This window comes from Melozone crissalis, unplaced genomic scaffold (assembly GCF_028551555.1).
Source record: "Melozone crissalis strain CALT ecotype California unplaced genomic scaffold, PUWL_Pcris_2 ptg000006l_1, whole genome shotgun sequence".
Lineage (NCBI taxonomy): Eukaryota > Metazoa > Chordata > Aves > Passeriformes > Passerellidae > Melozone > Melozone crissalis.
Genome location: NW_026535784.1, coordinates 236,768 through 252,113, shown reverse-complemented (window position 1 = coordinate 252,113; position 15,346 = coordinate 236,768). Strand labels below are relative to the sequence as shown.

The 15,346-nt window shown below is 50.1% G+C and overlaps 1 protein-coding gene across 2 annotated transcripts in view; it reads right to left on the bottom strand.

Annotated features, from left to right (window-relative positions):
- DYSF (dysferlin) overlaps positions 1 to 15,346 on the bottom strand; it is a 67,814-nt gene that overhangs the window by 20,397 nt on the left and 32,071 nt on the right. For both annotated transcript variants that reach the window (XM_054293425.1, XM_054293434.1), the window contains exons 37-45: positions 12,973 to 13,074; positions 12,286 to 12,447; positions 11,392 to 11,557; positions 10,631 to 10,704; positions 6,846 to 6,908; positions 2,986 to 2,997; positions 1,872 to 1,970; positions 1,175 to 1,303; positions 350 to 505 (exon numbers count right to left, since the gene is read on the bottom strand). In XM_054293425.1, the coding sequence (XP_054149400.1) occupies positions 350 to 505; positions 1,175 to 1,303; positions 1,872 to 1,970; positions 2,986 to 2,997; positions 6,846 to 6,908; positions 10,631 to 10,704; positions 11,392 to 11,557; positions 12,286 to 12,447; positions 12,973 to 13,074 (963 nt within the window). The remainder of the gene's footprint in view (positions 1 to 349; positions 506 to 1,174; positions 1,304 to 1,871; positions 1,971 to 2,985; positions 2,998 to 6,845; positions 6,909 to 10,630; positions 10,705 to 11,391; positions 11,558 to 12,285; positions 12,448 to 12,972; positions 13,075 to 15,346) is intronic.

Below are 15,346 nucleotides of genomic sequence, written 5' to 3'. Positions count from 1 at the left end.
TCCCATTTTCCCACAATTTCTCTTCCAGACCAGAAAACCTTTGCAAGAAGGAATTTTGGGAAAAACGGGATTTTATTCCCTTCAGCACCCAAAACACCAAAAAACCCCAAAATAAAACCAAACCCAAAACTCATGGAACTAATCCTGAAAAATCCCAGCAGACAAAGGAAGAGTTGCCTCCCTGACTTCCCAGATATTCCAAGGGGAGCAGAAACCAGGAACAAATTCCTAAATTTTAGGGCAAACTTGTAAATTTTGACCAAATTTTGACCCAGTTTTGACCAAAAAGGGCTGAGCTGTTACAAGAATCCACTACAGGAGTCAACTCAGAGCTTTCCCACCGGGATACCTTTCCATTGGAATCCTTTGGCTGGAGGTCGAAGGCGCGGATGATGTAAACCCGGACCAGACATTCCTGGAGTCCCCTGGCCGGGAGCTGCTGGAATTGCCGGGGAGGCATCGGAACACGCGGATCGTCGGGAAGAGGGTAAATCCTGAAGGAACCCTAGGAAGGACACGGGAATTCAGGAGATGGGAGCAGGCTTGGAATGACCAGAATGAATTGTGGAATCATGGAATGGTTTGGGTGGCAAGGGATCTGAAAGCTCATCCTATTCCATTCACAGGGACACCTCCCACTATCCCAGGTGGATCCAACCTGGCCTTGGGCACTGCCAGGGATCCAGGGGCAGCCACAGCAAATCTGGGAATTCCAGCCCAGCCAGGAATTCCATGCCAAGATCCCAGCCCAATCTCCCCTTTCCCAGTGGGAGCCATTCCCTGGCTCCTGTCCCTGCAGGCCTTGTCCCCAGTCCCTCTCCATCTCTCCTGGAGCCCCTTTAGGGACTCTGAGGATTCCCTGGATTTTTCCCTTCTCCAGGGGAACATTCCCAGCCTGGCTCCAGAGCAGAGGGGCTCCAGAATTCTGGAATGGGTTGGGTTGGAAGGACCTTCAATCCCATCCCATTCCCACCCCTTCCACAGGCAGGGACATCTCCCACTGTCCCAGGTGGATCCAAGCCCCTAACAAGCATCCTTGGCCACTTCCATGGATGAGGATTCCTCAACTCCCACAATTCCCAGATTCACGGAACGATTTGGGCTGAAAAGGACTTTAAAGATCCCACAATTCCCACCCCACGGACACAATCCATGGGGAGAGGGTCCATCCCACCTTGAACTCCCCCACCACCGAAGGGTCGTCGCTGGAATCCTGGGATCTCCCCCGGAACAGTTTGAAGGTGTGGCAGAAGTCAGAGAGATGCTCAAATTCCTCAACGTTTTCCAGCTCCGTCTCGTAGACCTGAGGAAGAAAAGATGGATCGTTGGAAAAAATTCCAACCAAATTCTTAAATCCTGGGAAAATTCATCCCACGGGGAGAAATTTCTGGGAATTTTCACCCCTATTTCCCTCTTAGGCAGTGAGAAAAGGAGAATTTGGGAATCCCACAATAAATTCCAGCTTATCCCAAGGACCCAGACAAAGCCAATGTCTCCTGGTGGGTTTTTCATGGATGGAGATTTTCCAGATGGGAATATTTTCCTTAAAACCAAGGAAAAAATGTTTAAATTTAAATGTGTTAAATTTAGCATCTCTTGTGCCTTAATCTCCCTCTTCCCTGAGAAATCCCTGATTTTCCTCATTCCCAAACTTTTCCCAGGATGGCACTTCCCCACCCTCTCTGCCACTTCCCAAGGGAAAATTTCTGAAAGTTTCCCAAAAGGCTTTTCCAAAGGAAACAGAATTTTCCACACCTGGGGAAAATGTGTTGGTTTTTTTGAACCCGGACTGGAAAAAAAAAAGCCGAAAATCCCAAAGAAATCATGGAGAGTGGAATTCCAAGGATCCACACCTGATGGAAGTCACTCACCTTCAAGGTGTCAAATCCCTTTTCCAAGTAATATCCACATTTTTCCCTCTCTCCCGTGGAAGCATAAAATTTGCTCCACCAGTCGATGAATTCCTCCTCCTGCAGCCAGAGATCCCAGAGTTACTCATTTTCCACCAAAAAAAAAAAACCCCAGAAAACAGCAGCAGCTCCCAGATTTGGGAAGTGAACCCTGCATCAACTCCATCCCTGATTTCCAAGTTTTTTTCAGGATGCCCCCAGCCCAAATCCGGGTGTTAGAGCCACTGTGGATATTCCCAAGAGGATTATTCCTCATGGGAAGATGAGGTAGAGCTCCAAGAAGAATATTCCAAGAATTTGGACCATTTTTAGGGAAGTTTTGGCCACTTGGAGGGTGGTTTTCCCAGGATTTCCATGCAGGGAATAAACCAATTTAACTCCAGTGTTAACAGCTTGAAATGCCCCAATTTTAGGCTTTTCCTGGAAATTTTTGGGATTTGGGAGACAGGGATTGACTTCCTGGTTGTATCTCAGCACCTCCCAACCTCCCCATCCCAACAAAACCTGCGGATAAATGAATAAATTCCCATCTTTCCATTAAAACCCAACAGTGCTCAGGTGTCCAGAATGACACAACCCTTGGACGAGAAAAACCTGGGAAAATCCCACAAAACCTCAGCTCTCACCAACTCCCATTGCCTCATTCCCAGTGCAAACCATTCCAGGAGGAAAAAAGGACCATGTGGGCTCAATATTCCATAGATTTCATAGGAATCCCATTTTTGAGATCGCTTTGCCTGCAATTCATGAAAAATTCCAAGAAAATCCTGCTGTCTCCTTTTAGGAGGCCACAGAATTCCAGCTCAGTGACCTCACAGAGAATTCCAAATGGAGTTTTACTGGATTTATATTTGAAACCAACAGCACGGGATTTAATGGATAGACACCGGATTTAATTGGAATATTCTAGAAATTCACTCAGAGGCTTCTGCCACCTCCTTTTTTTGGGAGGGGAAATCCCAATTTTCCTTTCGTCACTTCCCATTTTATTGTTCCAAGGGCTCCATTCAGACATCACGACATTCCACAGGTATTGGGATACAGGGAAAACACTTGGGTTCAACCCAGGACTTACCCATGGAATCCTCTGCAGCCACAAGAGAAAGAACTGGATTAGAGATTTTGGTGGATTTTGACCAATATTCCAATGAAAAACAGGGAAAACACAAAAAGGAGGGAAGGGGAGCAGCTGGAATGTTAATGGTGATGGATATGATTCCATTGGGGAATGGAAAGCCATAGAAAGCAATGGATTGGAAAAGAATGGACTGAGGAATTTCATTTATCCAGGGGAAAGATAAAATTCCCTCCAGGTATCCCAAACCACCTCAAGGGGTTTTTCCATGGCACAGATGATCTCTGGGATTGGGATCTGTGCTCCCTTTCCAGCTTTTTCATGGATCCCACTGGGCACAACCCCCAGGTGAGAATCCCTTGTGGATGAATTTAACCTCAAGTGAGCAAATCCTGAAAATTCCCTGGAAAAGGAGTTCATTCCCACCTGGAAAGCTGCTGCCATGATTATCCAGAGTTTTCCTGTCTCCCCATCCCTGTTCCCTCTCGCCACCCTAGAACTCAAACCTTTTTTCCCAAGAGGGACCCATCATTTGGATATCCTGGGAATAACCGGATCATTTCACCCAATCCCATCATCCCAGGAGCTGCAGCAGCTACAGGCACAGAGCACGGCTGGAGGAAGGAGAATTCCTCCTTTATTTAAAAAATTCCGGGCTGGAAGGGTAGGCAGGGGCTGGGCTGGAATTCCCAGATTTGCTGTGGCTGCCTCTGGATGTCTGGCAGTGTCCAAGGCCAGGTTGGACACTGGGGCTTGGATCCACCTGGGACAGCGGGAGGTGACCCTGCCCATGGAATGGGGTGGGAATGGGATGGGATTTAAGGTCACTTCCAACCCAAAAACATTCCAGGATTCTGGAGCTCTTTTGTTCTAGGAGAGCTAGGAATGTTCCCTGGAGAAGGGAAAAATCCAGGAAATCCTCAGAGTCCCTGAAGGGGCTCCAGGAGAGCTGGAGAGGGACTGGGGACAAGGCCTGCAGGGACAGGAGCCAGGGAATGGCTCCCACTGGGAAAGGGGAGATTGGGCTGGGATCTCGGCAAGGAATTCCTGGCTGGGAGGGTGGGCAGGGCTGGGCTGGAATTCCCAGATTTGCTGTGGCTGCCCCTGGATCCCTGGCAGTGCCCAAGGCCAGGTTGAACACTGGGGCTTGGATCCACCTGAGACAGTGGGAGGTCTCCCTGCCCATGGAATGGGATGAGCTTTCAGCTCCCTTCCCACCCAAACCATTCCATGAACCTACAAACCCCAGCTGTGGAAATCCCGTCGTTTTCTCTGGGAATACTTTTCCCCCTCCCCAGTGGCAGTGCCATGGGCTGGCTCCCAGCTGGGAATATTAAAACCATCAGGAACATTACAGGGGGGCAGCACTGGGATGGGAACCATTCCCAGGAGGAGCCATCCAACACCCAGAGCCCTTCCAAGGAACAGTAACCGGAGAAGCCGTGAAATGTGGACTTGGATTTGGAAGCAGCAAACACAGCAAACAACCAATTATCCCAAATAGTTTACAGACATGGATTTGGCTCGAATTGGCTCCGCTGGGCTCTGTTAACGTGTCCTGGGATGGAGGATTTGGAAAGCAGCACAAGCTGGAGTAACAGTGGAGTAACGGCAGAGTAACCGCGTTGTAGGGCTCCTCAGCAGGGAATGGTGGAGCAGAGGTGTCCAAGAGTCCCTCCTGAGTTCCTCTCCTCCAGGAGGTGCCCAGGAATCATGGAATTATGGAATCATGGAATGGGAAGGGACTTGAAAACTCATCCCACCCCATAGGTAGGGACACCTCCCACTGTCCCAGGTGGATCCAATATGGCCCTGGGCACTGCCAGGGATCCAGGGGCAGCCACAGCAAATCTGGCAATTCCAGCCCAGCCAGCAATTCCTTGCCAAGATCCGAGACCAATCTCCCCTTTCCCAGGGAGCCATTCCCTGGCTCCTGTCCCTCCAGGCCTTGTCCCCAGTCCCTCTGCAGCTCTCCTGGTGCCCCTTTAGGGACTCTGAGGATTCCCTGGATTTTTCCCTTCTCCAGGGGAACATTCCCAGCTCTCCCAGAGCAGAGGGGCTCCAGAATCCTGGAATGTTTTGGGTTGGAAGTGACCTCAAATCCCATCCCATTCCCACCCAATCAATAGGCAGGGACACCTCCCACTACACCAGGTGTATCCAAGCCCCAATGCCCAACCTGGCCTTGGGCACTGCCAGGGATCCAGGGGCAGCCACAGCAAATCTGGGAATTCCATCCCAGCCCCTCCCACCCTCCCAGGGCAGAATTCCACCCCAATATCCCACCCATCCCTGCCCTCTGGCACTTTGAACTCTTCCCCCTCCTCATTAACGCCCCAGCTCGAGGCAGATCCCGGTGAAATCCAGGACCTCCCTCACACGCTCTGCACGGAGCTGGATTTTTTTGGCTGGAAAAGCTTTTTTCCAAGATTTCCCCAGCTGCAGCCCCTGGGCCTCATTCCCTGCTCCTGCTTTTGTGCGGAGCTCCTCAGCCATAAAGGAAAAGGAGCTGGGAAGGAAGATGGGAACCCAATTTTCCAAACTAGGATGGTTTTCCCAAGGAAACATTCCCATCTTTCTGCAAACTGGGGTTTATCACATTGACTGCCATTCCTGGAGAATCCTGGATGAACCAGGACAATTGGATGGTTTATTCCCACCTAATATTCCCATAGTTTGATTTTAAATTAACGCTTTGTAGCTTTTCCCTCTTTTTTGTTTTTTTCTCCTGGATTTTCTTTGTCCTATACCAAAAACACATCCATGGAAATTAAAAATGTGGATGGACAGCAGGATGGGGGGGTTATTTCAGGAATTTTTGCTTCCATAGTTGAGATCCCAGCACTGCCACCTCTCTGGGATGGAGAAATGCATCCATTGGACAATATTTGGATCCCTGGAAGTGTCCAAGGCCAGGCTGGACACTGGGGCTTGGATCCACCAGGGATAGTGGGAGGTGTCCCTGCCCATGGAAATTGCGGAATGGGATGGGATTTAAGGTCCTTCCAACCCAAACCATTCCATGATTCCATGGAGAACCTAATCGGGATGAATTTGGGATGAAGGGAACTACCCCTCTGGAGTGTTATCCCTGAGAAGGCAAAGAAGCTCCACTGCCCTCCCTATAAAACCCAGGAAAATCTCAACATCCACTTTTCTCATGGAACAGACAAAAAGGGAGCAAGAAAAGGGAAGGGAGCCTCAAATCACATTCCATTCCAACCCATCCATGGGCAGGGACACATTCCCTGATCCCGGGTGGATCCAACCAGGCCTTGGGCACTGCCAGGGATCCAGGGGCAGCCACAGCAAATCTGGCAATTCCAGCCCAGCCCCTGCCCACCCTCCAAGACAGCAATTCCTTGCCAAGATCCCAGCCCAATCTCCCCTTTCCCAGTGGGAGCCATTCCCTGGCTCCTGTCCCTCCATCCCTTGTCCCCAGTCCCTCTCCAGCTCTCCTGGAGCCCCTTCAGAGACTCTGAGGATTCCCTGGAATTTTCCCTTCTCCAGGGGAACATTCCCAGCTTTTCCTCCCAGCAGAGCTGTTCCATCCCTCTGATCATCCTGGTCCCACCTCTGGATCACTCCCACATTTCCATGTCCTCCTGTGCTGGGATCCCCGATCTGGGATGGAATTCCTTCAAAACCCCCCCTCATTCCCTTTGGAATTAACGAAAAACCCAAGGACACGGGGGCAGCCAGCTGGAATTGCCATTTTCCTAAGCAGCAAGCGGGATCATTCCCAGAAGGAAAACGCCTCCTTCTGGCTTTATCCGCATATCCTCATGGACTCAGGTCATCAATTAAGCGATTAATTAATTAAGCAATTCATTAGCAATTAGAAAGGAAGCGATACCTACATGAGGCAGGGCCCGGGAATCCGGGATGTTAATTAGTGCTGAGCTCGTCAAACCCTCAGGAAGCTACAAATTAAAATGATCCGTTATCCAAGGGATTCCAGGACCCGGGATGAATGCACAGCAGCAAAAGCAACAATTAATGGGATTAATCCAAACTAATATTCCCAACCCTGGGGTTTCCCAGGATGAGGCAAATTTAGGATGAGCGCAGGGCTTGTTTTTAGGGACGTTCGGCAAACGGCTGGAATGAGGTAGAGGAAAAATGGGATACTAAAGGGGAAAATATGGAAAAGCTGTTAGTAACTCCCAGTGGAGGAGAGGCTTTTCCCTGGATACCGTGAGCTGCAAACTCAAGGAGTTATCCCAGAATCCAGAGAAGGATCTGAGCCAGGGTGATTTAGAATAGGATTGGGAATGCTCAGGATCAAAGCCCAGGTCCAAGCCCAGCTCATCCTGGGCAAACCAAAAGCCGGCATCGCATCCATGGGCAGGAAGCGGCAGCGCTGTTTCAGGATTCCAAGGATCCCTTGGAAGTGGAAAAGGGGGAGGAATGAGAGGTTCTTCCCAGAAAACAGCCAGGTTTGAGGATCAGGCCAATCCCAACAGCATTCCCAGTTATCCAGCTCAGGCTTTTTCCCAAAACCCTTCTCTGATCTAACCAGATGCAGACCGGCAGCCTTGGGCCAAACTCCACAATTTCCGGGGAATGTTTTATTCCCTGAGGATCATTTTCCATCAGGATTCCCATAGAGAAAACTTTCCCTGAGGATCATTTTCCACCAGGATTCCCTCGTGGCTCTGGGAACAGCTCCTTTCCAGCTGGTTTATCCATGAGCAGACAGAACAAATCCCATGGAGCTGTGGAAGTCCTTCCCGACTCTTTCCATGGGAATGAGCCCTCGGAAAACACTGGGAGCAGAGCAGGCAGGACAAGGCCTGACCCAGCAGCCTCTTCCATAAATTCCACCTTTCCAAAACCTCGCTCCGTGTCCTTTTCCCAAAGAACCAATCTAGACAGGATTAGCCAGGAAAAATCGCTTTTCCATGATTTTTTAGGATTTTCCTCGCTTTGGGTGACCAGGATGTGATTCCTGTGCATTTAAACTGGTTTTAAACTCCAGCTGAACTCCTGATCCCGCTCAGATGAGATGGATAACGCACTCCCAAACCTTGGAGCAGAGGGATTTCACCTCTGGTTGTTTTCCCGATTTTCCATGGAAAGCAACAAAGGGATCCTTTGTTCCAACCATCCTTTGGAGCAGGGACCAAAGCCAGGCTTGGCAAGGAGGAAGAAAATCTCCAGAGCCACACAAGGAAACGCATCCATAAAAAATCCTGGCTCCTGCTTCCAAAGAGCCCTGAGCACGAGCTGCTGGCCTGGGATCCCTCCCTTTTCCCAGGAAAGCAGACCAGGGACTACTCCTTGACCTGCCAAATCTGGCCCGGGATGGGCGGAATGATCCCAATGGTCCATCCACGCCTCAATCCATGCCCACCTCCAGGAGTGGAGCAGCTTCCAGGGCCAAAATTCCCAGGTGGGAATTTTGGGTTGGCTTTCCAGGAAGAAGCTCCCTCCTCTCCCAAAATAACAGGAAAAACAAGGGAAGAAACAAACGGAGAAGGACGAATCCGGGGTCAAACTGAAGAACTCCATTGGTGTCAGGGGGAATTGTTTGGGAAATGCTTTTTCCTGGAAAAAAATGCTGGAATTTTCCACTTTGGAATGGTTTTGTCACCTCTCCCCCTTTTCCTACTGTCTAAACTCTTCCCTAAATTTGATCCAAGCTTGGAGACATTTCCAATAAAATTATCCCAGGGAACAAAGCTCCAGGATTCCAAAGCTCCTTCTCATTCCTTCCTCTGGAATCTTTGGGATGGGATCCCGCATTCCTGGGAGCAGCTCCCAGAGCTCCAGGGGGTATAAAGGGAGGTGAGTCCCTATCCAGAGGATTTATTCCCAAAGGAAAAAATGGGAGCAGGTTTGCCACCAACATGGCTTTCCATGAATAAATCATGGAAATCTGAGCAGAGAATTCCAGGGATTCGTGGGCATGGCCAAAGCCACTCTGGATATCCCAGGGTGTTCCCCCCATCCTGATCACTCAGAAAAATGGGACAAACTGGGAATCCCACCGGTGGGAATGTCCACGTTCTTCCTGCACTGGATTGTGGGAAATTCCAATTCCAGATCATGGGAAACCCCAGATCCAGGTCATGGGAAGCTGGGATCAAGCTCCACATCTCAAGCTGGGATCCCACAGATTCCCACATTATTCCCTCAGTTTTCTCCCATGTTTCTCTGACTTAAAAAATAGGGATTTTATTACAACAAGCCCCTTTCCCAAATTCCATGTTTTCCATGGACACGCTCCAGTTACTTCCCTGATAAAAGATGAAGCCCAGCTGTAAATTTTAAGGATAAATCCTAAATGGGAAGCAAAAAGGAGGGAATGAGGCTGCTTTCCCAATTTCCCAATGCTCCAATCAAGAGCATTTTCGGGAGCTGCTTTTCCCTTTCCACACTTTTCACCGGAGCCAACTTTTCCCAATTCTCCTGTCCTGTTCCCAATGGAGGCTGAAGGATTTCAGGACAAGATCCCAACGGAGCTGTGAATAGGATCATGGAATCATGGAATTATTTGGGTGGGAAGGATCTTAAATCTCATCCCATTCCATCTTTTCCATGGGCAGGGACACCTCCCACTGTCCCAGGTTTCTCCAAGCTCCATCCAACCTGGCCTTGGATACTTCCAGGGATGAGGATTTGGAATGAGTGGGAATGAGCAGGGCCCCATCCACAGTTTTTTGGAGGAATTAGCCAAATTCCGGATTCCCAGCTTGATGTGGGACTCAGCCCGTGTTTGGCTTGGGATACACCACAAATATCCAAAAGCACCAGAAAATCCTTGGGAATAGAAACTCCCAGGAGTCACCAAGGATGTGGATAAAGAGCAGGATCCATGCCCAAGTTGGACATCTTGGATTCAGCAGGTCCTCCATCCCTGGAATCACTCAAGGCCAGGGAAACTGAGACAGGAAACACCTGGAAAGCTGATTCCTTCCGGAAACTCCAGCTTTTCCAGTCCTGTGGCATCCAGGAATAGGGAGAAGGGAAATTCTGGCCCTTGATATCCCACCAAGGCATGGGAGACTGGGAAAAGCTCCACCAAACATTCCTGACACCATTCCTAGCTGCTCCAGAGGCACCGGGATCACCTTGGGATCCGTGCATCCCACTCACATCTTGGCACAGGTTTATCCCAAAGATTCCTTCTGCTGGAGAAGGAACCCAAGGACTGTGGATACAGGAAGTTTCTGGAAGAATGGAAGCTCCAGGGGTGTGTCCATCCTGATCCATTCCCAAGGGAATGCTGAGATCCCTCAAATTCATTGGAACTGCACCAATTCCCACTCCCACCACAATGGATTTGGGATTTGGGATTCTACAATCCCAGTTCAGTAAAATTCCTGCTAACCAGGAGCCAAACTGGGAAAAGGAGATCCGGCCATGGAGCAAGGATGACGCAGCCTCAGGGAATTTTTGCTTTCCTTGGGAAGAACCTGGCATGGATTTCTCTCCATCGGGAAAGCAAATCCAGCCCCTCATTCCCAAGAGAGGGAATGAGGAGGAGTTTGGGGTTGCGCCGGTGAGGAGAGGAAGGAAAAACGCGTGAAAGTTGGAAAAGGATGGATCCAAGCGGATCCGGCCTCACATCGGCACCTCGGATCCACCCTCACCAGACCCACAGAAAGAATCCGGGATTTTCCCAGCACGTTTTCCATACCTGGATGGGGATCAGGGGCTCTTTGTCATCGATGTCGATGAGGACGTCGTCCCTGGGCGTGAGGCTGACGTCATCTGCAACCGGAGCAGGACGGCACCGTGATCCCGGGATTTGGGAATCCCAGAGCCCAGAAACTGTGGGATCTACCTCCAGGAGTGATCCCAGTTTCTCCCTGATCCCATCTCCATGATCCCAATCCCATCCAGGCCCCTCAGACCATCCAAAGTTCATCTCCATGATCCCAAACTCATCCCAGACACTTCCCACCATTCAAAATTCTTCTCCATGATCCCAACATCTCCCAGACCCTTCCCACCATCCAAAGTTCATCTCCAAGATTCCAAACTCATCCAGACTTTTCTCACCACCCAAAGCTCATCTCCAATATCCCGAGCCCATGATCCCCATCCCATCCAGGGCTCCAAGGAGTTAGGAGAGGGGCTTGTGACAAGGACACGGAGTGCCAGGACAAGAGGGAATGGATTGAACTGAAGGAGGGGAGATTTCAATGGAATATTGTGAAAAAATTCCATTGGGAAGGGTGGGAGAGGCTGGGATGGAATTCCCAGAGCAGCTGTGGCTGCCCCTGGATCACTGGAAGTGTCAAAGGCTAGGTTGGACATTGGGGCTTGGATCCACCTGGGACAGTGGGAGGTGTCCCTGCCCATGGATGGGGTGCAACCGGATGATCTTTAAGTTCCCTCCCAACCCAACCATCCCATGACTCCACGAAGGACACAAATCCCGGCATTCCCACGTACCTGGCTGCTCCTGGGGCGCCCCCGTGTCCTGCTGGGAGGGATCCCAGTAGAATTCCTGGAGGGAGCGGATGGTGCACTGTCCCACCACGGGTCTCCGGCCGAAGGGGCGGTTGTCGATGATCTTCAGGATGATGGGGGGGCTGTAGAGGCTCTCCTTGGGCAGACGCTGCGGGAAGAGGGAAAGGAAGATGGAATGAGGCTGGAAAGGGAGGGCAGAGGTTCTGCACCATTCCCCAAAAAACCAAGGGCAGAGGGAACTTCACCAGAAGAATCATTTTTATGGAATTTTGAGGTCCTTCACCAGAAGAACCAATTTTATGACACCTCCACATGGTCCATTTTCATGGGGTTTTAAGGTCTTTCACCAGATCCATTTTTATGGGATTTTGAGGTCCTTCACCATAAAATCTGTTTTTACAGGACTGTCCTTCACAAGATCCACTTTGATGGGACTTTGAGGTCCTTCACCACAATATCCAATTCTATGGGATCTCCAGGTCCTTCAGCACAAGAGCCATTTTCATGGCACCTCCAAACCCTTCAAAAGATTTATTTTTATGGGACTTTGAGGTCCTCCACTACAAGATCCATTTTTAGGGGACTTTGAGGTCCTTCACCACAAGATCCAATTTTATGGGACCTCCAGATCCTTTGGAAAAAGATCCCTTTTTATGGGTCTTTCAGGTCATTCACAAGATCCATTTTTATGGAACTGTGAGGTCCTTCACCACAAGCTTCATTTTTATGGGACATCCAGGCCCTTCACAAGATCCTCCTTTATGGAACTTTGAGGTCCTTCACCAGATCCATTTTTACAGGATTTTAAGGAACTTCACCCCATTTTTGAGGACCTTCCCCTGCCCCTGCACCACCCCAGTCCCATTGGAACCTCACCACTTCCATGAAGAGCACGCAGATGTCAAAGTTGGGGTTCTTCTTGACGTTCTTGATGACGCCGGACTGGACGCGCTGCCCGCCGCACTCCACCAGCAGGCTGGGCGAGGTCACGCTGGCCAGCTGGAAGCTCTTGAGGTTCCTCAGCCCCCAGGCCAGGATCTGTGGGATGAGGGGACACCAAATCCTGAGCCAAGGCTTCCATGGAGCTCCTCGGCAGTGGAGGAGAACCTCCAGGACAAGCAACACAAGCAGCAGTGGGAATTATGGAATCCTTGAGATTGGAAAACATCTCCAAGGTCATGGAATTCAACCTTTGACTGATCCCCACCTCAGCACCAGGAGTTCCTTGGACACTTCCAAAGCTCCCTGGGCCCTTCCAATGCCTGACCACCCTTTCCATGAGGAAATTCCTCCTGATATCCAACCTGAATTTCATCCTTATCCCATCTCTTGTTCCCTGAATTTCATCCTTATCCTTTTCCCATTCCTTGTTCCCTGAACTTCATCCTTATCCCATCCCTGGCTCCCGGGGAGCAGACCCCAACACTCCCAGGTCCACCTTCCTGTCAGGGAATTGTGAATAACCAGAAGTTCCCCCTGGAGCCTCCTTTTTTTTTTGGAATGACACCCCAGAATCCATCTTGGATCCCATTCCCGGCTGTCATTCCCGAATCCGTGGCTCACCTCAATGGCCGTGCGCTGCAGGACGGGTTTGATTCCCTGCGGGACCATGTAAACGTTGGGCTCCCGCTGCGGTGGCGGGTAGGGAAGGTCGGAATCCGCGGACTGTGGGAGCAGAGAGGGAAAGGAAAATGTCAGGAAGCACCAGGATGGGACGTCCAATCCCTTTCCAGGTTGGATCCACTCGGAATCTCCATCCTTGCCAAACTGATATCTCCCAGGAAATCCAGGACAGCCAGAGGAGAGAGGTGAGGAATGGCAGGATGGAGGTGCCAGAAAAGTGGTTCAATCTCTTTAATCCATCCTGGAGAAGATCCAACATTCCTGAGGTTTTCCCAGGGATCAAAAAATACAAAGGATCTGCCCTCCAAGGTTAAACCTTTTTTAGGGAATGACGGGATGGAATCACCTCTATCCCATCCCGGGATCACAGTGGGATGAGGAAAGGGATGAAGCAGCAGCAGCGGGTTTGTAGTTGGGCAATTCCCAAAAAGTTTAGTGGGAGCAGCACCGTGGGATGGGGGATTGGCATCACCTCTGGATCTGGGAAGGGGCTGTGGTTCATCCCACACTTCATGGATAATCCAGAAATCCATGGGATAGAGCTCGGGAGAAACTACCTGGGAATTCCATTGGGATCATCCCAAATCTGCGAGGCAGCTGAGGAATTCCAAACTTGCCTTTCCGGAGGAGGAGAGTGGAAGCCAGAATTCCTCCCCTTTTCTTTTCCTGCATCCCCCAGAGCCCCCGGAAAGGCCGGAATGAAAGCAAAACCTCTGGAAATCCATCCCAGGAGCATGGAATTTTCTCCCAGCTGGAATTTTATTGGATTCAATGACGTGTGGGTGTGTTTTAATTACGGGACTGGGTGAGGGATTGGTTCTCCAAAGGGATTTTCCACATGGAATCATGGAATGGTTGGAGTTGGAAAGGGCCTTAAGGATCATCCAATTCCAACTCCCCTTCCCATAAAATTCCAAGTTTTAATTTTCCTTGGGAATTGCTGGTTCCTGAGTCCAGCTGCTTGTTAGAAGGAGGTTTTTGGGAATTCCATGTGGGAAGAGGTGCCTGGGATTCCCACACGGAGCAGCCACTCCTCCATTCCATGATCCACGTGCTCCCAGCGCGGGTTAGTGCTGTCAGGGAATGGGAATTTTATCTGGGATAACCCGAAGGAGAAGGGAGAGCTGAAGAGAATTCCCACATTCCCTGGGTTACCTCTGGGATTTCCCTGGGAAATCTAATTCCCAAAAAAATTCATTTCAGGCTGCTCAGGCCCGAAATCATGGAATGATTTGGGTTGGAAGGGATTTTAGAGATCAATCCTTCAGCAAATCCAGTCGGAAATCCTTGGGAAAGAGCTCCTGCCCCGTCCATCCTCTCCAGGATCAACTTGGATTTTAACCCTGCATCATTCCAGGGTTTTTTTAAGTCCTTCCTGCTGCTCTCCCAGTGGTTTTCCAGGCATCCTCCTGGATTCCAGCTGAATGTCAGAGGATGGAATGCTGGAATGGATGGGAATGAGCAGGGAATGCCAGGAATGAGGCGGGAGCACAGAAGGATCAGGATGGGAGTGGGAAAAAAAATTCCCAGACAAAGCTGGCTGGAGGGAAGAAAATCCATGAAAATCCTGCTGGGAGCCAGGATGGGTTGAACAAGGATAAACCCAAGGGAATCCAGGTGGCAGGGAACTCTGGAGATCATTGATTCCATCCTGGATTTGTATCCGGGAAAATCAACATGGATGAGGCCAAAAAAAAAGGCTGGAAAAGATTCCCAGTTTAAATGGAAGCTGGGATGCGATCCAAACATAAATCCCAGAGTTCAGAGGGAATTCAGCCACAAAAGGCCATTCCCAAGAAAAAATGGATAAGGATGGAGCCATCCCGGTTCTTCAGGAGCATTCATGGGGCACCGGAGGCTCCAGGTGGCACCAATCCTTAGGAATTTTGTTGGGATGGGGTTCCTGCAATCCTGCTCTCCCTGAAAGGCTCTGCCAGGATTTTCTTGGACTCTGGGAAAAGGGAAGGAGAGGGAAGAGAGCGATACCCATTGGAGGAGCCCCTCCGAGAACAAGGCAGGGATGCAGAGCTGTGGAATGCCCCATCCCGGAATTCCGGCAGTGGGAAGAAATGGAGGAAAAAAAAGGAGAGAGATGATTATGGACAATATGGAACAGTGGGATGAGCTCCCAGGAAAGCCGGTTTGGGTGGGAAAAAATCTTGAAAAAATGTGTTTATGTCATCCAATCCAACCTTTCCTGGGAATGTGGCTCAGCTCTTTCCTAGCTCATCTCCCAAATTTTGGGATTAACGGCTCCGAGGGCCACCACAACATTCCAAGAGTTGTTCCCTTTCCCTGCCTGGAGTTTTCCAAG